Genomic DNA, 27,851 nt, shown 5'->3' on the forward strand with positions numbered 1-27,851 from the left:
CGCAACAGGTCACTCTCAGAAGACAAACTCAGAACTGTCCCTTACATAGTCTGTTCTTCATCCGTCTCTGCAAGGTTAAGGAATTTAAAAAGCACAACTGTGTCGTATTATGGTGATGAGGAGTTAAGGAATTTCTTGGAAGTTTCATGTCGGGACGGTCCAGCGTTACTGTCGGGCGATGGCAAAGACATCTCATGTGCTTTCTCTCGTCGACATCCTCTTTACCATCAACTTGGTTATAGGTATGACATAAGCGTCTCTAAATATACAAAACATACTCTGATATTAAATATACAAATGCTCACATCATCATTAGCCTACTTTTCTCATCATAGTAGGCAACCTAGGTATTGTAATTAATCGTACTGTTGCCGCTGCAGAGTTTCGTCATGTTAGCTATGGATTATAAAGCCCTATTAAAATATGTTCTTGTGAAACCGTACAGCTGTTACTGATTTGAAAAAACTTATTGTTTTTCTCGTTTTTTAAGTGTTATTTCACCTGTAGTAAATAGCCTATATATATATTTTTAGAAGCAAACAAATTACAGATTAATTTAAGGTGAAATGGTTAAAAAAAAAACTTTTTTACGATAAAATAATATTATGAACATTTTGTTTTTATGAATCAAAAAGTAGGCTATTTATAGCGTTATAATTTTTATAATAGCGTTCCCAGAAATCTGCTGTTGCTGAAATGTTGCTGTTGCTGAAATCTGCATGACTGCTATTGCCAGTTATGTTCATTTGTTGTTGTTATGTTGCATTTATGTAATTTTTAGTATAGCATTGCTTTATTGTTGTGCTTTTTCTTATGTTGTTTTCTGTGCTCTGTCTTAATATTGGTTGTAGTTGATGAAGTCAGGTTAGATAATGTAAGTCATCATGTAGTTTTACATATTTTAATCAATATTATTGTAAGATCATTTAATAGTAGCATGTAATTGTCAGTATGTTATATTATTTCATGAAGTACAGTTAAATATTGTTGATGTGTTGTTGCTTTTTAAAGCTTTAGCAACCAGAACTTAAATTTATAAACTAAATTTAAAAACTTAAATTTATAAATGTAACGTCTCGGTTACGGATGTAACCCTCGTTCCCTGATGGAGGGAACGGAGACGTTATGTCGATTGACCTTTCACAACGAAACACACAGTGTCACACACGGTGGGCTAGAGTGAGCGGAGGGCGGCGGGCTAGAGTGAGCGGAAGCCAGCGGGCTAGAGTGAGGAACGGCCGGCGGGCTTGAGAACGGCGCGGCCGGCGGATTCGACGAAGGAGTGTGAACATTTGGGTGGTGTTATGCAAATCTTCCCACACAGTGACGTAGACTTGTGGGGGCGTGTTTAAACGAGGTGTTTTAGGAGGGCGTGGACAAGTCTTAAATTTTATAAAGAATATCTCTTTGGATTTGAGACTTTAGTCTTTGCAACTTTAGGGATCTTATCTATGCACGAACAGCTTGTAACACTCCAAAGAGAAAGGAAAATTTTAAATTGCATCATATGACCCCTTTAAGAGAAAAAAACAATGAAAATTGGCTAGTGGATTTTGCATGCCGAGCCACTCCCCGTGCCTACGGGTATATAAGGTGACAGCGCACATCCACTCATTAGGTTTTACACTGAGGAACCGAGAACGTGTCCCGGCAACAGCGAACGGTTCAAGGTTGTGGCATGGGGACATAACGTCTCTGTTCCCTCCATCAGTGAACGAGGGTTACGTACGTAACCGAGACGTTCCCTATATGTCGGTCACTACGATTTATGACAAAACGACATATGGGGTCCATGGAAAACGCCACAACCTGAACACCGTCACAACCCTGTGGCGCTGCAATTGTTGACAAGCCGTAGCATGTCACAAAAGCTACGCTAAGGTCGTAACCTTCCCAAAGCCCCAGCGCAAATTCACTGACCTTGGTACCGAAGGGGACCAAACGGTGAGTACATCGCTGTTGGAGAAGGCCAAGCTGCTGTTGCGTCCACAAAAAAGTTTTTGGAATGGATTTCAACCTTCAGTGAAAGATTGCTTCAAATCTTTCCTATTTGTTCTTTTCAGCCTGGCAGAACGATGGGGAAGCGTGCCTTAAGAAAAAGGTCATTACGGAGACCACATCCTACCCGTAGGGAGGGGACATGTGGAGATACTGATATGGACTGACCCAGGGGGCAGTGTGGAATGGGTCTCTGAGGCAGGTCCTACCTTAGAGTAGGGATGGAACAACTGCCAGAAGAGACTGACAGAGCGGGTCTGTCAAGGGAAGACACGGGTTTACCGAGAGGGAAACCTTACCATGGAAAAATACATATATGGGATTACCCGTAGGGTAATGGGCATGCTAACACCAGTACTGGGCCTGGCGTCAGACTGCTCCACCAAGTCTGACTGCTGGGGGTGCTGGAGGATGCTCATCCAGGGTTCGCCAACCGGGGAACTCTACTGGGAGAAGAAAGGCGCTCGCATCCCCGTGTGAGGGGGAAATAGCGCAGCAAGCGTGACACCGAGCCAGATCTTCCCGCCAATTACCTGTTACCCAACACACGGGAAGAAGCCAGCTCTACACAAAGGTTGTAAAACCAACCCGCAGCTCGACAGATGTCTGCCAGAGAGGCGCCGTGCGTCAGCACCCAGGAGGAGGCAACACTCCGAGTGGAGTAGGCTCTCACCCCCAGGGGGCACAGCTCGCCTTGGGATTGGTACGCCAAGGCAATCGCATCCACTATCCAGTCTGCTTGGAAACAGCCTTCCCTTTCTGCTGACCTCCAAAACAGACAAGGAGCTGCTCAGAGCTTCTGAAGCTCTGGGTGCGGTCCATGTATATGCATAACGCTCTTACGGGACACAGCAACGCCAAGGCTGGATCTGCCTCCTCTGGGGGCAGCGCTTGCAGGGTCACCACCTGATCTTGGAAGGGAATGGTGGGAACCTTGGGCATGTATCCAGGCCGGGGGCTCAGGACAACGTGAGAGTAGGCCGGCCCGAACACAAGGCACTCTTCACTTACCGAAAATGCTTGGAGGTACCCGACCCTCTTGATGGAAGTGAGCGCGATCAGGAGCGCTGTCTTAAGAGACAGGAACCTGAGCTCAAATGAATCAAGCGGCTCAAAGGGACCCCTCTGAAGTCCAGCCAGGACAATAGAGAGATCCCAGGAGGGTATCAGGGGTGTCCTAGGAGGATTCAACCTTCTGGCACCCCTCAGGAACCTAACGATCAGGTCATGCTTTCCCAGGGACCGGCCGTCCACTGCATCGGGATGTGCTGCGATGGCAGCGACATACACTTTCAAGGTGGAGGGTGACAGCCTACGCTCCAACCTTTCTTGCAAGAAAGAAAGCACGACTCTAATTGAGCATCTCCGGGGGTGATAGATCGCTGGTGGTAGATCACCTAGGTCTGCCGCGTCCCGTCCAGAAGCCACACATGGAGGTTCCAGAGATCTGGACGCAGGTGCCATATGGTGCCCAGCCCCTGAGAAGGGAGGTCCCTCCTCAGGGGTATGCGCCAGGGAGGGGCTGTCACGAGGAGCATGAGTTCCGAAAACCAGGTCCGGGTGGGCCAGTAAGGCGCAACCAGCAGGACTTGTTCCTCGTCCTCCCTGACCTTGCACAGTGTCTGTGCGAGCAGGCTCACTGGGGGAAACACATACTTGCGTAGAGCCTGAGGTCAGCTGTGTGCCAGTGCGTCCGTGCCCAGGGGAGCCTGGGTCAGGGAATAGTACAACTGGCAGTGGGAGGACTTGTGGGAAGCAAACAGGTCCACCTGAGCTTCCCCGAATCAACTCCAGATCAGCTGAACCGTCTGGGGATGGAGTCGTCATTCTCCGGGGAAAGTGAGCTGTCGTGAGAGTGCGTCAGCCGCATGATTGAGCTCCCCCGGAATGTGGAAGGCGCGCAGCGATTTGAGCCACATCTGACTCCAGAGGAGGAGATGGGGGGGCGAGTTGAGACATGCGACGTGATCGTAGACCACCCTGATGGTTGATGTACGAAACAGCCGCAGTGTTGTCCGTTTGGACCAACACGTGCTTGTCCAGCAGCAGCGGCCGGAACTGCCACAAGGCTAGATGCACTGCCAACAACTCCAGACAGTTGATGTGCCAAAGCAGTCGAGGTCCTGTCCTGCAGCCCGGCCCGTAGAAAAGCAAGGTCTGACCAGGGGCTAAATAGGCGGCGACACATCGGTATGATGGTGACACGATGTGTACCGTGGCGCCATGCCCATCTCGGGACTCGGGAGTGTAACCAGTGCTGAAGTGGTCTCATATGAAGCAATCCGAGTGGCCTGACTGCGACTGTGGATGCCATATGCCCCAGGAGCCTCTGAAAATGTTTCAGTGGTACCATTGTTCTGCCTCTGAAAGAACTCTGGAAGAACCGACTGGGCACGTTCGTTGGTGAGACGTGCCGTCATACTCACAGAGTCTAACTCCATACCGAGATAAGAGATTCTCTGCACAGGGGAGAGCTTGCTCTTCTCTCGGTTGACCTGAAGCCCCAACTGACTGAGGTGCCGAAGCACGAAGTCCCTGTGATCGCACAACTCCTCTTGTGACCGGGCCATAATGAGCCTGAAGGGGAGGACCTTGTACTGCCATGCCCGACCCTCGAACGTAAACTGTAGGAACGGTCTGTGACGAGGAAGTATTTCGAGACATGAAAGTACGCATCCTTCAGGTCGATTGCTGAAAACCAATCCTGGGCTTGAACGCATTTGATAATACGTTTCTGCGTCAGCATCTTGAACGGGAGCTTGTGAAGGGCCGATTCAAGACTCGCAGATCCAAGATAGGTCGAAGGCCACTGCTTTTCTTGGGTACGATGAAGTAAGGGCTGTAAAACCCCTTTCTCATCTCGGCTGGAGGGACTGGCTCGATTGCATCCTTCGCCAACAGGACAGCAATCTCCTCGCGCAAGACAGAGGCGTCTCGGGCTGCCACCAATGTCTCGAGAATGTCATTGAACTTGGGAGGTCGCCTGGCGAACTGAATCGCGTAGCCGAGTCGAACCGTCCGAATGAGCCAGCAGGACGGGTTGGGTAACGCAAGCCACGCTCCCAAACTCTGTACGAGTGGCACCAAAGGGACAGTCGACGTACCCGCAGTTGAGTTCAGCGATGGGGAGTTGTGTTGGATGGCCCAGAAGGCATCGCGTTCTGAGTAATCGCAGCAAAACTCCCTGTGTCCCCGGAGGGACATGTCAGAGATGCGTGGAGAGGCGTTGCGCCTCCGAACCGCGACCTCTTGGCCATTGGCGATAGGGGGCGTCGTGGGTGAGAGTGAGGAAGCGGTGCGTCGCTCACTGTTGACCCACGAGCCTTGTAACCCGGAGGAAAAGGAAACTGCTCTTTTTTTGACAATGTGGTCACCGCTGGCTCAACGGCGAACAAAAAGAAAAGGGAACAGAAGATTCTCCGCCCGGCCCTCCTCCGGGGGAAGGAGCGGCGCTGTGTTTGCCACCTCCTGAAGAGCAGTCTCCCACATCTACGGGTTGCCCGTGTCAGGGCCGCTTCGTCATCTTCCTAGATGACCTATCGGCCGGGTGCGACACGGGGGCACCACTCTCCTGCGTGGGGCTCGACGCGCCGGCCACGATGGTGTCTCAGCGCGGGGCGGAGCCGGAATGGAGGACACAGGAGGGCGTCCACGGCGACGAGCAGGCTGAGGCACAGCCTCCAGCTGGAGGATCACGTCGGGGCAGGATGTGCTGGATGGCCTCAGTCTGCTTCTGTACTGCCGAGAACTGCTGGGCAAAGTCCTCAACAGTGTCACCGAACAGGCCAGCCTGGGACATGGGAGCGTCGATAAAGTGTACTTTGTCGACATCTCTCATCTCGGCCAGGTTGAGCCAGAGATGGCGCTCCTGGACCACCAGAGTGGACATCGCCTTCCCGAGGGACCGCGCCGTGACTTTCGTCGCCTGGAGTGCGAAGTCAGTCGCTGTGCGCAGCTCCTGCATCAACCTCGGGTCGGTACTACCCTCATGCATTTGTTTTAGCACCTTGGCTTGGTGTACCTGCAGGATAGCCATGGCATGCAGGGCAGAGGCAGCTTGGCCCGCAGCACTATAAGCTTTGGCTGCGAGAGCCGCCGACAGCTTACAGGCTTTGGACGGGAGACACGGACAATTCCTCCAAGTGGCGGCGTTTTGCGGGCACAGGTGCACCGCAACCGCTCTCTCCACCTGGGGAATGTCCACGTACCCCCTAGCTGCCCCACCATCGAGGGTAGTGAGGACGGAAGAGGGAGACGAGTGGCTTCTGGCCGTGAAAGTGGCCATCCACGACTTCGTCGCCTCTTCATGCACCTCCGGGAAGAAAGGAACTGGGGTAGGACGCGGTTGTGAGCCGCGCTCCGCACCCAGAAACCATTCATCCAGCCGCAAGCACTCAGGACTGGGTGGTGTAGTCACCTCCAGCCCGATGCTCGCAGCTGCCCGGGCAAGCATGGCCAACAGCTCTGGGTCAGATTCGGCAGTGGCGACAACACCGAGGGGGGCAGCCCCACAGAATCTTCATCCTCAGAGGCCGATAGCCCATCCCCCGATGCTGCAATCGTCATCTGATCCTTCGGCGGACCACCGAATCACACGCTGGGACCGCCGTGAGACGGCCCAGCAGAACCACTCTGCAGCTGCACAGGACATGCACTGCGGGAGGAGTGAGAGGTCCGTGGGGCATGGCCCGACGGAGAAGCTCTCACTGTTACCCTCACATCTCCCAGAGCACTAGCCGGCAGTCCTCTGCTCGCGGCAGAGAAACAGGGACGGAGGGGTCTGCTCCACTCCCCTTGAGGAGAGAGAGACGCGATCGCAGCGATGCCATGGTCATACGCCCACAATAGACGCATGACTCATCCACGAGCGCCGCTTCAGCGTGCTGAAGGCCCAGACACTGAAGACAACGATCGTGGCCATCAACAGAGGACAGGAAACGACCGCATCCAGAAGGACACGGACGAAACGGCATCTTGAAAAAGACACGTATCGTCCGTGATTTGCTCTTTTAGAGGAAACTGCTCTTTTAGCTGAAGCGCCCAGGGGAATCGATGCTGACAGGGACACCGCTGTAACGCGCCGTAACACCAACCAGGAACAGCCTCTCGTTGCACTCAAAAATGAATGGCTTTGTAGCAATGATTATCATCAGCTACTCAGCTCCGAAGCAAAAATCTAATGAGTGGATGCGCGCTGTCGCCTTATATACCCGTAGGCACGGGGAGTGGCTCGGCATGCAAAATCCACTAACCAATTTTCATTGGCATTTTCTCTTAAACTCAGAGATGATTGGCCTCCCAAGTGAGACCCCATATGTCGTTTGACATAACTCATAGTGACCGACAGATAGGGAACTAAAATGTAAAGTAGAGATTAAGAGTTCCTTCAGTATAAAATAGCAAAATGCATTTATTGTTTGATTTTGAATTTTCATCACAGTATTTATAATGCTGTATGTAATATATAACAACTGCATTAATCAATGGAACCTTTTTTCTTGCTCCAATTCCATTGAACTTATTCAAATTAAATGTGTAGTTTCAAGATTTCAAATGGGATCTAGTGAGAGATGTTTGCTTTTAGAATAGTTAAAAATAAACCTATTCTTTCTTGCCCTTATCTTGTAATTCCCTCGGTTTGCTCTTATTCATCAGATACAATCAAGCCTTCACCACCATTGTTGTTTCAAATGCTTTCAGTGCCTGGCAATTTAAATGTTAAAACAAACAGTTGAATAAGTTAGTCTCCATGGAGTGCATGTGTTTTAGCATGATTGTGTGTGCCCATAAGTGTGTGTGTGTTCCCAGAGCTAGTTCCTCTGGAGCAGGAATCCCACCTCAGGCTTTGGAGCACGGGGCCATTTAGCCCGGCCCCGGCCCATCTGCCCAGGCTTCCTGTTTTGACACATCCAGGCCTCCGTGCTGCTCTTGCAGTTCCAGTGGAAAAATATCCCAGGGTCCCACATTACGCTGCTCCATTCCACAATGACCTGTGCCATACTCTACACGTCTGCATCCCTTATATCCAATGTAAAACCAGGCCAGGCTATGGACAGGCATTCACGGTCCCACCACTCCAGTTGACTGTGAATCCATGCTCATGCAGTAGTTTGAGCGGCAGAGCAGCACAGTCTTTCTTTTAACTGCACATACCTTTTTCAAAGATAAATTGTTGTGATTTGTTGATCATACAGTAGATACAGTAGTCTCTTTATGTGTGTTGCAAATGTACTTGAGATAAAAGAGAAAAGGGAGCTGCTTTCAGATGAAGTTGAAGATAAAGTGTAGTTTAGGATTGAACTAATTTATGGGTTTAAAGTTAATCATATTAGGGAGATCCTAGGAAAGGTGCATGCTGTACCTCTTTAAGTTTATTTAGTTTTGAGGTTATTGTAATATATTACAGCCATATGTACAGTGGTTTATTATGCTGAGGATGGTGGTCCTACTGTCTAGTGTTTAGTTTTAATGTGAAATATTGTGATATGTTGTCTAGATAGCAATTTGCAATGGATGTTGTGTGTCTTTCTTGGTTTAAGTTGGTTTAATTCAACAAGATAAAAAGCAGGAATCTGGTATCATCTGTTTCTTTACTTTATTATTTTATTTTAAGATTATTTTTCCTCCAAAAACAAACAAAAAATGGTAACATTTTATTTTAAAGTGACAATTACACTAGTTATACTAGATATACTTACTATAGTAATAACAGTTAATTGCGCATAATTAGTATATGCATAACTAAGAAACTAACCCTAAACCTAACCGTAACCTTAGAAAGCACATGTAGTTCATTAATATTATCCAGTACTTATGAAAAAAAAACAAGATCAACCAGACTTAAGTTATTTGCACCTGTAATAAATGGCACATATGAAATTGATCTAAAGGCAGAGTAAGTGTTGATCTAAAGTCCTCATTAAAATAATTTAGTGAGTATTTATGTAAATATCAGCAGCTTTTCTTAATTAAAACCTTCTGGTGTATTTTTTCTTGCAGCGATAGAGCTAAGGTTTGTGCCTGATCCTCCAACCTTAAATATCACTGAGAAGACTGTCAAAATCAATGCTTCAGATACACTGGAAATCACATGCAGGTAAGCTTTGCTTCTGGAGAAGAGCAATTCTGTCTTCATTCATTTTCATTCTGAAGCTACTTTTCCCCATAAGGGTGCTGTTTTTGTTAGTTATTAATTTTTTATCGTAAAAACAGAAGCTAAACAATGTAATTTTTGCTTGAACATTGTCTTTTCAATCTGTTACACAGGGGACGTCAGATCCTGGAGTGGTCTACACCTCACAACCGAACCCGCTCTGAAACCCGGCTCACCACAACAGACTGTAGTGGCAATGGACTGTTCTGTAGCACTTTAACGCTCTCAAAAGCAGTAGCCAATGAGACTGGAGAATATCGCTGCTTCTATAAAAACCTGCCTATAGAGGATGGAAAGACTTCTATATCTGTGTATGTCTTCATACAAGGTATGATTTTCGTGTGTAATTTTTAAAGTTTTCAACAAATAGATGAAGAAGTTTTTCATAACTTTCTGACCTGGTCTCCCACTCTCTTCTCGCTCCCAGAAAGTGGGAGCGAGAGAGTTGGAATGTTACAAAAATGTGTTCATCGCATACTTCCTCTGTTATCCTTCAGGATAACCTCTTGACCTCTTCAAACTTTATAACCTCTTCATTCTGGTGGAACCACCACATTTTACTTCCCTTTTCAACCATAATAGCTGTAAACTCCTGTCTTGTCCAGACAGACAAAATATAGGAAATGGGTTGTTGTTAGTGTGATTTGGTAAACTTACTTCATTCCATACCTATGAAACCTGATCAAATGTGCATAACAATTTGTATGTACTGGTGTATTATACATGATTTTGTCAACATTATCTTTTCTGCATGTGTTTTTCTAAATATCATTGTTGGATAAATATATACAATAGACATGCTTATGTTTTTAGATTACCGTACGCCATTTGTCCGAATGGCTCAAGATTATGATGTGGTGTTCATTCGTGAGGGAGAACAGGTGGTCATTCCCTGTCTGGTATCTGTGGAGAACCTAGACGTCACACTGTACACAGTGAGTGTTTATACACACACATTTTCTCCTACCCTACATTGGTAACCTGCAAATGTTACCTTCTATTTCTAAGGAGCTATTTCTGTTTAATCTAAATGTACATTTTCATTGGCATCATTTTTATGTGTTAAGAATAGTTCAGTGATGTTAAATAATATTTTTGATCTAAGTAAAACCAGTTAATTTTGCTGTTGTTATTATTTGTGCAAAACTTGTAGTGAGTTTTCAGCAAATTACACTACCATTAAAAAGTTTAGTTCTTTTTAATGTTTTTGAAAGTCTCCGTATAAGGCTGCATTTATTTGAACAAAAATACAGTAAAAACAGAAATATTGTGATATAATATTACAATTTCAATTACCAATTTTCTATTTGAATATACTTTAAAATATAATTTATTCCTGTGATGAAAAGCTGAATTTTCAGAAACCATTTCTCCAGTCTTCAGTGTCACATGATCGTTCAGAAATCATTCTAATATGTTGATTTGCTGCTCAAGAAACTTTGCTTATCATTATTAAAGATGATTTTCATTGTGCTGCTTAATATTTTGTGGAAAATGTTTTTCAGGATTCTTTGATGAATAGAAAGTTCAAAAGAACAGCATTTAGAAAAAATCTTTTGAAACATTATAAATATCTTTACTTTATTTATTTGATCAACTGAATTCATCCTTACTTAATAATAGTATTAAGGCCCGTTCACACCAAGGATGATAACTATAAAGATAATGATGAAGATAGTTCTAAAAATAGTTCTCAATATTACAGAATAGTCCACACCACAGCTATAACGATAAAGGCGCAGAGAAACGATATCGTTGGAATCACTTTCAGAAGGATTCTTTTTCAGCTGATGAACGATACAAACATTGACACCCAATCAGAATCCATCCTGCTATAACGAGTTCGAGAATTTAAAGCGGCAGACGCGTGTGTGCTTAAAATAAACAATAAACGCTGGTGTAAATGCTAATATCTTTATCTTTATAGTTATCTTTATAGTTATCATTCTTGGTGTGAACGGGGCTTTAGTGTCTTTCAAATTCTAATGGACATTATTTATATGCCTTATCTGTTGACTACCAATCCATAATAAATATCACAGATGCGACTTTAAAATATTATACTAATATTTTAAAGTTTATGTGTCAAGATCCCTGTGTTGTTTTGTGATTCACTGCTGGTGATGTGATGGGAACAATGTGTTTATGGTGTTTGTCTTCAACAGAAGTATCCAGTAAAAGAACTGGCCACTGATGGGAAAGAGGTTATCTGGGATAGCAAGAGGGGCTTCATCCTGCCTAGTCATGTGGTCAGCTATGCTGGGGTGGTCTACTGCCAAACCACTATACGAAATGAGACCTATCAGTCATCACCCTACATTGTGGCTGTCGTAGGTAAGCAAAAAAAGACAAAATGTTCATTTGCATGAAGTTTTGGGATTAAGAAATATGATATGACCATGGTTTGTGCATCTGACTTTTTGCAAGCATGTCAGAAATGATAAAACTGTTTTTGAGGAGGCAAGATTGCATTTGTTGAGACTGTAGAGCAGTCTGGTGTGAGATCAGCTGCCCTGGTCTCAATAGAACAATGCTCCACCCGGCACGTCCCTTACTCCCCTTCCCTCTTCCGCAGGATACAAGATCCATGACCTCACCCTGAGTCCACCTCATGAGAGGCTAACGGTAGGGGAGAGGCTAATGCTAAACTGCACCGCTCACACCGAACTCAATGTGGGAATCGACTTTCAGTGGACCTTCCCTCATGAGAAGGTCAGTAACTTATTCAGAAAAGTTTTATATTAGTTAACCTCAGTCTTCAGCATTTGTGACATAATCTTGATTGCCACAGAAAAAAAACTGGACTAACTCCTGGAGTTTTTTTTTTACTTGTCTCCTTCCTGCTCTCTACATAAGTTGTCCGGTGATGAAAAGCAGCCAGAAACAGTCTAAACAAAAGCTGTCTGTTACGTCTTTATTTGATAGCAGGTGTGTGACAGCTTGCCTCTGTTGATGTATGAACCGTAAATGGTGACAAATAACTAGAACTTCACCTATATAAATATTATTCCATTTAAAATACCTGTTTTCATATATTTTACAATTTATAATTTATTCCTGTCGTGGCAAAACTGAATTTTCAGCATCATTACTCCAATCTTCTGTGTCACACGACACTTCAGAAAACATTTTAATATGCTGATTTGCAGCTTAAGAAACATTTATTAGTAGTATATATATATATATATATATATATATATAGAGAGAGAGAGAGAGAGAGAGAGACAGAGAGAGAAGAGAATACATTTCTAAATTTTAATATTTTCTAATATTTCTTTGGTAACTTACATAATGTAACACATGCCCAGAACATTCCTTTCAAATTTATCATCAGCTAATCTTTTCTGACATTTGTGTTTTACTTGAGACACTTCAATCATAATCTCAGTTTGATCTGTTTCATATTTTTATAATTTGATTTGATTTTATAATTTGATTCGATTTGATTCAGCCCAGTCTAGCTCCGTTTTGGTTGGATTGCAATTCCATAAATAACATCATGCATTTCTCTGGCTGATTTTAAACCGTTTCTCTCCTCCTGTAGAGAGGCGTCAACAGCTCAATACCAAGGACACGCTATGAGACCAGGTCCTACAAGAAGAAGCTGTGGAACTCCTTAGAACTGTCCAATACTCTCATTGTAGAGAATGTAACTGTAAATGACACAGGAGAGTACATTTGCACAGCCTCTAGTGGTCAGATGCAGAAGATTGGCCGAGCAGCCCTCATCGTCTATGGTATGTGCTTTTAGAAAAAACAACTTAAAGGGATAATTCACCCAAAAATGAAAAGTCTGTCATTAATTACTCGCCCTCATGTCGTTCCAAACCCATAAAACCTTCGTTCATCTTCAGAACACAAATTAAGATATTTTTGATGAAATCCAAGCTTTCTGACCCTGCATAGACAGTGAGAGAACTACCACGGTCAAGGCACAGAAACGTAGTCATGACATCTTTAAAATAGTCCATGTGACATCAGTGGTTCAACTGTAATGTTATGAAGCTGTTATGAAATGCTTTTTGTGCGCAAAGAAAACTAAAATAACAGCTTTATTCAACGACTTCTCTTCTGGGTCAGTCTGCCGTCATTCACAAGAGTACCACGACAAAGAAAAGAAAGTGTTGAATAAAGTCGTTATTTATGTTTTCTTTGTGAGGGTGAGTAATTAATGACAGAATTTTCATTTTTGGGTGAACTATCCCTTTAAACAAAAGAGCGCATTATATCAGTGAAAGCATCTATATTTCAGTGCTGCTGGCACACCTAGGCCAGTTATATGCTGCTGGCATAGATAGCATAAAGACCACATGTTTTACAATACAAATAATACAATAATACATAAAACAATGTTAACATATTAATTAATATTTCAGAGAAACCATTTATAGCGCTCAATGATCAGATGTTGCAGACTGTGGAGGCAACTGCTGGCCAGGAAGAGGCAAAAATCCTGGTTAAATATTATGCTTATCCAGAGCCCTCTGTCAAGTGGTAAGTGATTAGTGTATTATATTATATTATATTATATTATATTATATTATATTATATTATATTATATTATATTATATTATATTATATTATATTAAAAGTACCTATAAAGAATAGATTAGGATTTTGTGCAAGTCAGACTGAATTTTTCACTCTTGTCCATCCAGGTATAAGAATGATCAGCTGATAGTGTGGAAGGATGAGTACAGAATGAAGCCCAACAGAGGGTCTCTTACTATATATGGGGTTACAGAGAAGGATGCTGGGAATTACACTGTTGTCATGACAAATAAGATTACCAAGGAGGAGCAGAGAAGAACATTTCAACTGTTGGTTAATGGTAGTGAATCTCTTCTCTTCTCTTCTCTTCTCTTCTCTTCTCTTCTCTTCTCTTCTCTTCTCTTCTCTTCTCTTCTCTTTATAGTTATCTTTATAGTTATCATTCTTGGTGTGAACGGGGCTTTAGTGTCTTTCAAATTCTAATGGACATTATTTATATGCCTTATCTGTTGACTACCAATCCATAATAAATATCACAGATGCGACTTTAAAATATTATACTAATATTTTAAAGTTTATGTGTCAAGATCCCTGTGTTGTTTTGTGATTCACTGCTGGTGATGTGATGGGAACAATGTGTTTATGGTGTTTGTCTTCAACAGAAGTATCCAGTAAAAGAACTGGCCACTGATGGGAAAGAGGTTATCTGGGATAGCAAGAGGGGCTTCATCCTGCCTAGTCATGTGGTCAGCTATGCTGGGGTGGTCTACTGCCAAACCACTATACGAAATGAGACCTATCAGTCATCACCCTACATTGTGGCTGTCGTAGGTAAGCAAAAAAAGTCCTCTCCTCTCCTTTCTTCTCTTCTCTTCTCTTCTCTTCTGTATTAGTCTGTTAACTTGTGTGTTTATATGTACAGTTCACCCTAAGATCTTTGAGAAGGAAGTGCTGTTGGATCGAGATGTTCACATGTACGGCAGTAGCCCTACACTCAGATGCACAGCTAGCGGAGGATCCAGCCCTGTCACAATAAAATGGCAGTGGATGCCCAGAGAGGACTGCCCAGTCAGATTTCTGTAAGTCTTATGTCACATGATTTAATGCAATGTTCTTGTTTTGCTTCAAATGTAACCTGTGTAATACAGCCAAGAATGTAGACTGTTAAAAATAGAAACTTAATGTCAGATAAACGTGTCATTCATGTGGTAACATCGACACACATGCATTATTTTTGTTAGTGTTTTATCAACATATTATTTTTGCTTCAGTGCAAACTGCTTATTTTCTCTTTAATCATATTGTACTATATTATGAGAAAAAAATCTAATATCTTGTGTGTGACATAGTGTACATACACCAGTATACCCAAACATATGTAGAGTATGTTTCTTTCTTGTTCTCTCTTTTCTCTATTTTCTGAATTTTTTCTATCTGCTCTGTGTTTATATTACTGTAAACATTGCTCTTGTATGACAAATTTGTCCATGATATTTTTCATTTGTACATTCATCTGGAAGAAATGTAATGCAAATGCTAAAACACGTATATCACAGCAAAAACTGAATTTCCTCTTGACCTCACAAACAGCTTGCTACTAGGAGGCAGCAGAAACCAAACAAATCTGCATTTGCCTGTAGCAAAACCTGTCAAAATCATACCCTCTAAATGGCAACATTTAAAAAGAAAACTAAAAATTAAATATTTTTCCTGTATTTGTGTGGGGAAGCCAGTAACTGTGTTAAGTTGATGATAATATCATTAGTCATTGTTTTGCTGACAAAATAAGCATGGAATGAGAATGTTTGCATGTCCTTGTTTGCTCAGTGCTTTGGCATTTTTATTCCAAGAGAAGATGTATCAGAACTGTGCAAGCATATTTGTTCCTGGTGTTTAAGTGTGTCCCACAGTGCAATTCATTAGCATGTTGTGCTCTAAATGGGCATTCATCCTGAAACGACTGTTGTGATTGGGCAGCCAGTATGAGAGATCTGCTATACTAAGAAATCAGCTCCAGTGAGATTTGGTTGAATCGTGACTTTGATTGGCAGCCTGCATTCACAGAACATCACTTCCAAGGATGTTGTGATCATGTAATGAGCATTTAGGGCCAGGCATCACGTGAGCCTTATCTTCAGATTGCACCCTCACCAACTTCCGTAGTCCTCATCACAACTTCCTGTTGTTCTAAAAGCAGATGCATTCAAATCCCGTGTCCTTGATCAAACATGAAAATAACACAATGTCTGTCTCTGCGTCCTACTAACAAGAGTTCACCCTCGCTCTCACCTTTCATTACAGCTTTTATGTGTCCTATTTTTGTGTTTGTCTTTTTTTCCATCTCTTTTTCCCTTTTCCGCTCTGTCTCGTCTCCCATGGCTGACCTACATGAGGTGCTGATGTCCAACCCAAGTCTAAACCTGACATTTATAATAATTCCTATTGCTCATAAATATGTGTGGCCCAGAAGCGGAATAAGAGAGGAACGGAGTCTGTTATAGGATGGTCTAAATTTAGACGGTTAATAATAGGTGCATTGTTGTTGTTGTTGTTGATTTCGTGTGGTGTTTTCTGTTCCTGCTGGAGATGTGTAGATAGTTACTGCTTTACTTTTTAATATTTTATGAAATTTTTTTGACTGCAAACAAACTGGTAAATCATATTATTATGTGTTATTCACAGACCTAAGTCAGACCAAAGTGTGATTAAGTGTGACAAGTGGAGGGAGATATCAAACAACACTGGGAAAAACCCCATCATCAGCCCCACATCTGTCATTGAACGCTCTCTTAAGGTAAACATCAATTCATGTAGAGTGCCAGTGTGCTGTATTCAGCTCAGCCTTTGAACATGCAAAAAGCTATTTCTAAACACAAAATATACTGCTGGGTCCAAAAGTCTGAGAATATGATTCAAAATCTAATTTAAACCTGGCAATAAATGTGAAGCATAGAAATGTTAGAATGTACTGTAAAATAAATAAGATTCTGCACTATTTCTAGGTCACTAATCAAATAAGTGAATGTACAGCATGAAGTGCTTTGTAAGATGGTCAAATATTTGAAGCTTAAGATGGTCTGTGGATCATCACAATGATGCTGGAGAACATGATCATCAGATTTTAAGCACACTTGTTGAGTTCACGGGTTTCGCTTTCATTAAAGCAAAAGAGGCACAAACCATTTCTAAATTTACATACATTTTTCAATTTAACTATTCACTCAAATTTGTAATGAAAATGCAGAGGAGAAGCATTTTCACTAGTGATTTGAGACTTTTGGACCACACTGAATTAATGGTTATTCTTGGTGAATCTGACTATAATATATTTTTAAAATCATCCATTGCCTTCGATACTGTTTTGATGATCTGCTGTTCTCCAATAGACCATCAGCACACTGAAGATCCAGAAAGCAGTTGATCATGCTCTCTACAGGTGCATTGCTTCCAATAAGATGGGAATAGAAGAGCGGGTCATTGTGTTTCAAGTAGCTCGTGAGTGCTGACACAGTCTTCACTCTACATCCCAACTTGAATAACTGCAATTCAATTTTAAGAAGTGGTCAAATCTGAACTTTTGATGTTTGTCTTCATCACAGGTTTCCTCAACCTAAGCGTCCTCCCCTCCAGCAATCCTATTGAGGGAGAGGATGTGGTAATGCGCTGTGTAGCCGATCGACTGCTGTACTCTAACTTGCGTTGGTATCGGGTAACAAACATAGCCAACCCTGATGCCTCTCCAGCAGCCGTGCTCTGTGATACCCGTACCCTGTCACCTCTCCACCAGACCAATATCACCATATCAGGCCTGCAGGGCACCAATGCAACGCTGGACCTGCCCATACCCAATGCCACATTGATGGACCAAGGCCTGTATGCTTGCCAAGTGGAGAATGTGGGCACCAGTGAGAGAACCTGCTTACTTCACAACCTCAGACTCAGAGGTTAGTCCATAGCTTTACATTGAGTGATTTTTAGGAGACTTGTTTGAAAACAGTCATTATTTGTGTAATTTTATTTGTTGGTGATGCTAGTGGTGCAGAAATTGCACACTTAATAGACTATATTTAGTTGCATTGCTCAGTTTGCATATGTTCAGATGGGATATACTGCAGAAATCTTGCACAAGCTTGAATGTACATCACAGATCAGTTTATATGTTTCTGCAGCTCTTGAGATGTCGAGAATTGTGACCAATCTGACTGACCAGAGAGTGAATGTGAGCGACTCTACTACTCTAGTGTGTGAAGTGTCCGGCACACCAACCCCTACTGTAGTTTGGACTAAAGACAACCAGACCGTCATGGAGGGATCAGGTGAGCAACGTAAAACCTCTATAGAAGTACAAAAATATTATAGGTGCAAGAATAAACAACTCTCTCTATATCCGCAGCAGTAATCAATTTGCAGTTGCCTTAGGATTGGAATACACTACACAGCTTTTGCATGCATTTTTGCCGTTTGCAGTTAAATTAAGATAAATATTAGATTAACAACTAAAAAAAATAGGAATATTAGAAAGAAAATGAGAAATGTTGCTGAAAAAAACTGAAAAAAAGCTAAATGAAAATAAAAAGGTAATTCAAAATATAAAAAAATATTATAATAGTATATAAATAATACAAAAATAACACTGTTTATGAGTCAGCACTGGTTGCCAAATGCCAAATGCAGATTTTGGATAGTTGGAGTTGACAGATTTCACAGAAAATCATGTTGCATATAATGGCCACAGATTCAGATTTTGTACCTTTATACTATGAATCAATTTACTCAGAGGATATCAGTTCATATGTTGGAGGGAAATCTGATTTTAAATAATCGGAACTCAACTCTGAACTATTTTTGTTTGACCACAATTCTCAGGATTGAGAAGAAATTCATTTATTGTTTTGTTAAGCTGAATCTCTTAATAAAAAAAAAAATCAGTTTTAGTGTGCTTTACAAACCAAATGAACAGCAGAAACTCACTCTGAGAGGTGATTAGTTTTCTTTTCCCTTCATTTTTGAGACGAATATTCCAAATGTCTAATAGCTACCTGTTCATTTAGATCTGGGTTCCAACAGAGCAAACAAAACCAGTGATGTCAATTATAGTGCTGCTGTTACTGCATGTCACACAAATTAAATATTGATCAATTTTGGGTAATACGCTGTATAAAGCTGTAATAGGCAATTGTTACCTTAAGAAGCTATGTCTGTCTGACCCTTAAAATGAATCATAATCTGTTGTAGTCAAGTGTATTCATTGATATTAAATAATATTTATTGATTTGAGTAAAACCAGTTTAGATGTTATGCCATGAAACACATTAATTAGGCTACCTGACAAAGCATTTTTTACAGTGACAGTAATGTTCATGCATTTCTGTTGTCAGGTGTGATTCTGAAACGGTCAAATCGTGTCTTAACCATCCAACGGGTGAAAAAAGAGGACAGTGGTCTTTACATATGTACGGCATGTAACCAGCAAGGCTGTGACTCTCACGAGGCTCGTATCACTGTAGATGGTGAGTGTGTAAACAAAACTCATTGCTTGATTTATTTATTTTATTGGTTTGCAGTTTTAAAAAAAGGGCAGTAGGACCTAAACAAAAATTTTTCTGTGAAGTTGTGCAATACATTAATGTAATTTGTTTTTGAAAGAATCCTCTTATGCTTACAGAGGCTTCATTTATTTGATTGAAAAATACAGTAAAAACAGAAATAATGTGAAATATTATTGCAATTTTAAAATAACGGTTTTCTATTTTAATATATTTTTAAATGTAATTTATAAGTATAATTTATATACAAGTAATTTTTCTTATTATTATCAATGTTGAAAACAAAAGAAAAGCATTTATTTAAAATATAAATCTTTTGTAACATTATAAATGTTTTTACTTTCACTTTTGATAAATTGAATGTATCTTTGCTCAATAAAATGATAAATTTCATTTAAAAAAAAAAGACTGACCCCAAACTTTTGAACCGTAGTTTTATACCAAAAGATGGCAGGTAGATTCGCAGTAGTTTGTCTCAGTCTCCCACTGACTTTTTGCCTCATTGAGATTTTGTTGTAATCAAGGCCTTGTGGCAAAAATAGCTCTCTTTTTAGTCTGTCAGGAAGGGGGCTCTGTTAGTGTACATCCTTTAGGGAGTGCTTAAAGAAAACAAAGCAAAATCCCAGAACACAAAAGAAGAGAGGGGTGTCCCACCCTCTCTCTCTCTCTATCACTCTCTGTCACACACATTTTTCCCAGTCACTTACGTCTCTGTATGGTTCCGCCTCTTGCCTCACACACATAAAGGACAGAGAGTGCAAAGGCCCACAAATAACAGAGACATACTCAGTGTGTACGTGACTCGTTTCTCGGCATCACTGTTTCTTGTTGTCACTGCAAAGGCGACTGTCGCCTGACTGTCGCAACAAGAAACGTTCACTGTTCCCACAAAGAGTAAAAGATAGGAAGAGAGAAAGAAATAAACTAAATCATGTAGTGATCCACTGAGCATTTGCAGTTTCTAATATAGAAAAGAGAACATGGTACTTTTCATCTAATGTGATTTGGTTCTTGTTGGTCTTATTTTGATTGGATGAAATATCAGGTCAGCAAACAATTCACATTCCTTGCTCTTGTAGCCATGAAACACACCCAGCAGCACACAAATATTTCCTGTAAACTAGGTTCTTCCAGGCAATTTGTGCCTCCCTTTGCTATTAATATAAAATGAAGAGGCATTTTTCCAGCTCCTCTCCGAAATAAGATATTTATCTAGTTCAATAGGACTTTTCAAAAAAAAATTTGTTGCCAAATTTGTACCACAGATATGTCAATTCGTGTCATGTCTTTAATATTAATATTTATTAAAATAATATTTAAAGTTGGTATGATCTATCTATCTATCTATCTATCTATCTATCTATCTATACTGAACAAAATTATAAACGCAACACTTTTGTTTTTGCCCCCATTTTTCATGAGCTGAACTCAAAGATCTAAGACTTTTTCTATGTACACAAAAGGCCTATTTCTCTCAAATATTGTTACCTACCTACCTACCTACCTACCTACCTACCTACTCAATTTTGGTTAAATCTTGTATCTTTTTGTCATCTTTTTTTTGTGATGTCTGATTGATCATGTGACCCATCTCACAGGTGCAGAAGAAAAGATGAATGTGGAATTGATCATGCCTATTGGTGCCGTGGTCATCGCCATGATCCTCTGGCTCCTCATCGTCTTCGTCATCCGTAATAGGAAGCGGGTAACATTCCATCTCTTTCCCTTTTCCTCGTTTGCTTCCCCTCTCTCTTTTTCATGCACAGGCGCACACTTCGCTCTCCTGACTGATCAAAACTGACTACCCGGACTCGGCTTACGTCATCTCTATTGTTTGCTCAGCCCACATTCTGCTGCGATGCGTCACGTACACCGGCCAGCCGTGGGCCCAAGTCCTGCTGTACCCCAGCCTTAATTCTGCCTCTGAGTATGATAGTGGCTTCCAGTAACTCATTAGTGGGTGTCTTTATAATGAGGGCTTGATTCTGGGAGACTCAAGCTGGACAAAGTTGGAGGTCTTGCACTGTGTTTGTCATTCAGTCATGCTCACCCTTTCCATCCCTGCCTCTTTCCTCTCCAGCAGCCTAATGAAGGAGATCTGAAAACTGGCTACCTGTCAATCATTCTGGACTTAGATGATATGCCAATGGATGAGCACTGTGAGAGACTGACCTATGATGCAAACAAGTGGGAATTCCCACGTGACAGACTGAAGCTAGGTGAGACTTGGCTGAACGTGAGAAATAAACCAATAATAATAATAAAAAAAACATAAATATCCAGGAGTTAAATTAACTAGGACCAATCTGGAATGGCTTTCCAGTACTTTTGATAAAAAAAATAAAAATAAATTATATATATTCAATAGAAACATTCTGTCTTCATTTAATGAGTGTACTTGTTCAACGCAATTAGTTCATTACATGAACTCCCTTTTGTTAATGGAAGACCTTGTAATATGCAATATGTTTGTCTAGAACAGAAAATCTATTACTATCTATTGATTTGGAGTAGCATTTATTTGCTTGTTTGTTAACTGGTTAATTGGAATCTGCATTTAAATCTGGGACTACTAACATCAAATGCAAGAATTGTACCACTGGACCAAAGTATACTATGTAACACATTCAGTGATATGTTTTTTATTTCTCTATATAACATTTATTTATTTATTTTGTTAGTTAGTTGTTGGTTAATTGGAATATGGTTTTGATTTTAGGATTAATCACAAGCAAGAATCATATCATTGGACCAACATATACTACTGTATATGTATATACTTAAGTGATATTTATATATATTTTTTAATATATTTATCTGTATTAATATGTGTTTTATTTATTTATTTTATCTATCTATCTATATATATATATTATCTGTTCTTATATATTTATCTATATTATCTAGATTTACTTGCATTTGTGTGTATTTAATTTTGAATTATCATTTTGTTTTTCTTTGTTTTCTAATATAAGCAAATACATACATTTAGTAGCCTACCATTATAGGTGTCACATACTAGGTGTCAAAATGTTATGGAACATATTATGCATATTTTTTCTTCTTGGGGATGGAGAGGTAAGCATATCATAACTTACCCAAAATCACCATCAGATTTTTGACTTCTGACATCTTTAAAGTCCCAATTTAACCTCTGCCAGCAGCTAAAATATTTGCACAAAAATGGTGCTATAAATGTATATGTAAGTGTTCACAAATGTGTACTACTATGCTTTCCAGGAGAGCCGCTGGGCAGAGGGGCATTTGGTCAAGTTGTGGAGGCGACCGCATATGGTATTGAGAAGGCCACCACCTGTACTACAGTAGCAGTGAAGATGCTCAAGGGTATGAGGCATCTGTTCACTGGCCTTAATAAACTGACTGCACATATCTTTCATAACACAACTGACAGCAGCATTATCAATCTCCAACAGAGGGCGCTACCACCAGTGAGTACCGCGCTCTGATGTCTGAGCTGAAGATCCTCATCCATATTGGTCACCATCTCAATGTGGTCAACCTTCTAGGAGCCTGCACCAAACCAGGAGGTGAGTATCCCTTTAAAACCCTCAAAAAAAAAAAAAAGTCAGAAATGCCACAAAGTGGTTGTGCATTGTTGAGAAGAACACGTGTGCCCACATTAAAGGCCTTTCTTCTTCTTCCTCTCTTTCTTTCCTACTTTAGGACCCTTGATGGTGATTGTTGAGTACTGTAAACATGGTAACCTCTCCAGCTATTTAAAAAGCAAGCGAGGAGAGTACAGTCCCTACAAGGTAAATTCCATCATTACCTAGTGCAACTAGTAAAATCAGGCTGTGATGTGGTTTTGAAGATCTCAGCTCCTCTGATGTGGTCAGATTGATTCGGGTGCCTTATGTAAGACATAAGCCAACTGTAAGGCCTTTAAATGTTGTTCAAGGTTGAAGGTGTTATGAACTGTACCTGATATGTTGGTACTTCTTGACCCTGACAACAACGGAAACTGATCCACACGTGTTGTGTTTCTCAGAAGCGAACGCCACGGATGCCGTGCAGGAGGGAGGTGCAGCAGGAAGAGGATTTGCATGAGGGGGATCTGGGTCTGGGAACCAGCACTCGGCTGGACGTCTGCACTGGTACTGCCATGTGCACCAGGATGGGAGAACAGACCTCCACGACCCAGCTTCAGGATGAACAAGGTACAGTATATTAGTATGTTGGATACTCTGAACTGTATCTGGATGGAGATAAAATGGCACATTTTTATGTGTTTTTGTCATTTTAATATATCAGTTTTTGTATTTCTATTCATCTTTTACTCCAACTTATTTATTTCAGTTAGTTGCCAATGTTTTTTAAGTTTCAAGATTATCAAATATTTTGATTTGACATTATTTTAGCTTTATTTTTTAGTCACCGAAAACAATTTTAATTGTTCTAAACTTTTTTTTTACTTTAAAAAACATTTTACCAAATGTAGCCTAATGTAAGATTCAAGATATATTCTCTATTAGAATATAAAATTTAAATAATAGTAATTATTCTAATTATTAAGCAGCTTTAATGAGCTCATTATTTAAAAACCTACAGGGAATTTTTGTACTTTTAAAAATTAATTTGTCTCACTCTAAATTAATTACAATTTTAATCTTTTTTAATAATAAATACATACGCAAATAAACAGTTAAATTATTTTAATATTATTAATGGTTCTTTTAATTATTAGGCAGCTTAATGAGCTCATATTATTTGAGAAAATAGATGGAATATTTGTAAAAATTGATTTGTCACACTATAAATTAAAAATAAGTACAAATAAAATTAACTGCAGAATAAAAATAAATAAACAAACAGCATAATTATTTTATTAATAATTATTCTAATTATTAGGCAGCTTAAATGAGCTCACATTATTTGCGAAAATATATGGAATATTTTTAAATACTTTTAAATACTAATTCACCACACTGTAAATTAAAAAATAAAAACATATATATAATTCATTAATTTGATTTAAAAAAAATTATATATATATATATATATATATTTTATTTTTTATCTAATTAATGAATTAATAAAACAAATGAATGCAAGAAACATTTACAGCACACAACATAAACACTTTGTTTTACACATATACATACAGTAAATATTAACCTAAAATCTTCATAGTAAAAAAAAATTGATTATGTATCATCTGTTCATGTATAGAGAGTTCAGACTGGGATCACCTGACGATGGAGGATCTCATCAGCTATAGTTTCCAGGTGACCAAAGGCATGGAGTTCCTAGCCTCTCGAAAGGTAAAACTGAAACACATGACCATGGTCCGCTTGTGTGTATGTGTGTGTGTGTGTGTGCGTGTGCGTGTGTGTACTTTGTTCATTAATGTTTACAATTCATTCAAGATGATTGCTTCAGTCATAATGCTACTTGTGTTTGTAGTGTATCCACCGGGACTTGGCAGCCAGAAACATCCTACTCTCTGAAAACAACGTGGTGAAGATATGTGACTTTGGGCTGGCCAGAGACGTTTATAAAGACCCTGATTACGTCCGCAAAGGAGATGTGAGGACTCTTACTACACACACAGACAACTTGATTTCAGTTGTTCAGCGAAATAGACTCATTTATACTTGAGCATTTCCTTTTTATCATCACAGGCTCGTCTTCCTCTCAAGTGGATGGCTCCTGAGACCATTTTTGACCGCGTGTACACCACACAGAGTGATGTTTGGTCATTTGGTGTGCTGCTCTGGGAGATCTTCTCACTTGGTAACACAATATTTGATATTAACATGAACACTGAGCTTATTAGACAGCATAAACCTACTATAATAGGCTGACTCGTCCTCATGGCCCATCTTCTTTGGTGCAGGTGCGTCTCCATACCCAGGTGTGTGCATTGATGAGTCTTTCTGCAGGCGACTAAAGGAGGGAACCAGAATGAGAGCTCCAGACTATGCCACACCTGAGATGTAAATATACTTCACTCTTTTAATCTTGCCATAAAATTGAAGGTCTGTGGAAACAAGCAGTTGTTCTAGGTTTTTGTAGTCCTGGCGATACTAGTCATAGTGTTTCCGGTGTAAAATGGGCATAAGTAGTAGTACCTACAATTTTGTTTAATTTAGTTTTGTTTACATAGCAGATGGACCTTATTCTTATTACTGAAATAAGAGATGTGGCAACTGACTGAGTCCTGAAAATGTAATCAACCCCATCTCTTTCTTGTTGTTGTGAAATTCTTCCAGATACCAGACCATGCTGGACTGCTGGCTTGATCGACCTAAAGACAGGCCAACCTTTACTCAATTAGTCGAGCATCTAGGCAATCTGCTACAAGCTAGCGCTCAACAGGTTAGACTTGACTCCAAGTATATGTTTTGTCTCATTCATGTGTTTTTAGTAATTGAGACATACATAGCGAAATAAATAACTATAATAACGTTGTCTTGTTTTACATTAAAAATACTTTAAAATAAGATACATTTACTTAATATAGTAAATTAATATATTATGTACTTTTTTCCATTTATATTTTGAATTATTATTTTCTTTACTTCATTGGCAAATAGTTTTCTCCTGTTTTGCCAAGCCTAAACCAGTGTTATTTTAATATTATATAGATACTATTATATTATTTCTTAATATTTAGAACTAGCTTTGTTTATATTTTCAGTTTTTCATTTTTTGTATCTTTTGTCATTTTAATATATCAGTTTTTTGTATTTCTATTCACCTTACATTTTTATTTTAGTTTTAGTAATTTTAGTACTCCAACTTTTTATTTCAGTTACTTGCCAAGGTTACATTTATCATTTTCACTAATGTTTTTTTAAGTGCATCTAATATTTAGATTTTACTTTATTTCTGCTATATGTCAGTTACCGTTTTTTAAGTTTTAAACTTTTTTTAAACTTTAAATAAAATTACCAACTGTAGTTAGATGTAAGATCAAAAGATCTTATGCAAATTCACATCTCATGTAAATTTGGATGGTTAGATATTTTTATTGGAAATCGACAAAAATAGGAATAAAGTGACTTTTGCAACATGTAATGGAACATGGTTCAATGTGACAAAATTGAAGTCTTTTAATTGAACTATCATTTGTTACCTGTGCTTTAGGATGGAAAGGACTACATCCCTCTGACAAACGGAGAGATGGAAGAGGAATCAGGGGCTCCTCACCTCAGTATGACATCGAAAAGAGCTTTCAATGCAGGCAACAAAGAGGCCCAGCTCCACTATGACAATGCTCCACCTCTGGGGTTAGTTACAGTAACTTATCTGTCTGGTGTTTTGTGTGTGTGTGTGTGCAGTTGTTGGCATTACTGACTCCAATCTGATTACTGACTGAAACGAATCAGATTTATTTATATCCTTGCAAGCACTGATACTTATCCCCACCCCAGTTATCTGACTTTTATTATGTTCACACAACATTGAAGATCTGACATTTGTGGATATAACGTGCTTAACCTCTCCTTTGACAAACTAATGCAACAATGGTCCCACCCATGCCTTTCCTGACAGGTTCCCACAGCAGATCGACAGTTGCGGTGTGCCAATAAGTATGACGACTTTTGTGGACATTCCCCTGGAGCACACTGCTGTAATGGTAAATAAACTCTACAATACTACAACTCGGATCTCACCATGATCCAAAAACACTTTCAGCAGAAATTAGAAATTTTTACTGCAAAAAAATTAAACTGCAGTTAATATAGATTATCTTGATAGGTGTAATTAAATAAAGTCAAGTTGGTTCAGGAAATGAAATATTATTTATATATTTTATAATTTTATAAATATTTTAGATCTATTTTTAGATTTTTTTTTAAATATATTTTTGACTTGTCAATTTGAAATGCTCTTTCTTTGTACAGAATGGTAACATGGACTGTGGCGTGGGCTTGTCACGTGAGCAAATGAAAGCTTTGGATCGGCGAGCGCAAAGACCACTTCATTTCAGGTGACACATTCATCCTGATCTCAGCAGAGCTACAAACCAAGGCAGTTGCACAATCATATAAACACGTCCATGCTTTTATCCGCAGCCCACTACTGCGATGCAAGAGTAAGGAGTCTTTAGCATCTGAATCCTCCAATCAGACCAGCGGCTATCAGTCCGGCTACCACTCTGATGATGCAGAAGCCCCCATATACGCCAACGAGGAGATGATCCTGAAGAGAGACATTCGGATGAAACCTCCACTGCCCAAGAGAAATGACAAGTTCAGTGCAGAGGTCCGTTATAGTGCGCCTCCAGTTTAACATCTGTTGCGCTTCAAACAGTCTTCCTCTTTATGTTATTCAGAACTTTAATGTAGTAGTTCAGCCAAAAATGAAAATTTCAGTTTCATCATTTAAGGCCCGTTCACACCAAGGACAATAACAATAAAGATATAGTTCTAAAAATCTTTCTCAACATTAAAGAATTGCAGAGTTCACACCACAGCTATAACGATAAAGGCACAGAGAAACGATATCGTTGGAATCACTTTCAGAACGATTTTTTTTCAGCTGATGAACGATAAAATCAATGACACCCAATCAGAATCAATCCTACTATTTAAAGCGGCAGACGCGGGTGCGCTTAGAATAAACAGAGGATATCGTCCGCTGGTGTGGACGCTAATATCGTTATCTTTATAGTTATCGTTCTTGGTGTGAACGGG

General features: G+C 40.3%; 1 protein-coding gene across 2 annotated transcripts; it reads left to right on the top strand.

The window, feature by feature from the left end:
* On the top strand, window positions 1–27,681 carry LOC107755244 (vascular endothelial growth factor receptor 2). 2 transcript variants are annotated; one of them, XM_016571961.1, is made up of 30 exons: window positions 1–242; window positions 8,998–9,094; window positions 9,265–9,479; window positions 9,965–10,086; window positions 11,317–11,485; window positions 11,727–11,863; window positions 12,696–12,888; window positions 13,528–13,645; window positions 13,810–13,982; window positions 14,565–14,721; window positions 16,325–16,436; window positions 17,029–17,137; window positions 17,242–17,586; window positions 17,812–17,958; window positions 19,021–19,152; window positions 20,787–20,893; window positions 21,269–21,407; window positions 22,429–22,533; window positions 22,623–22,736; window positions 22,873–22,961; window positions 23,198–23,366; window positions 24,379–24,470; window positions 24,613–24,735; window positions 24,831–24,942; window positions 25,046–25,145; window positions 25,422–25,527; window positions 26,299–26,441; window positions 26,707–26,791; window positions 27,060–27,145; window positions 27,231–27,681. In XM_016571961.1, exons 1-30 carry the CDS (start codon window positions 179–181, stop codon window positions 27,445–27,447), a joined length of 4,077 nt encoding a protein of 1,358 aa, XP_016427447.1. In that variant the 5' UTR covers window positions 1–178; the 3' UTR covers window positions 27,448–27,681. The 2 variants fall into 2 exon arrangements, with proteins under 2 accessions (XP_016427447.1, XP_016427448.1); XM_016571962.1 differs by having other exon boundaries at window positions 21,272–21,407.
* The last annotated feature ends 170 nt before the right edge of the window (window positions 27,682–27,851 follow it).

This window comes from Sinocyclocheilus rhinocerous, unplaced genomic scaffold (assembly GCF_001515625.1).
Source record: "Sinocyclocheilus rhinocerous isolate Xijiao unplaced genomic scaffold, SAMN03320098_v1.1 scaffold562, whole genome shotgun sequence".
Taxonomy (NCBI): domain Eukaryota; kingdom Metazoa; phylum Chordata; class Actinopteri; order Cypriniformes; family Cyprinidae; genus Sinocyclocheilus; species Sinocyclocheilus rhinocerous.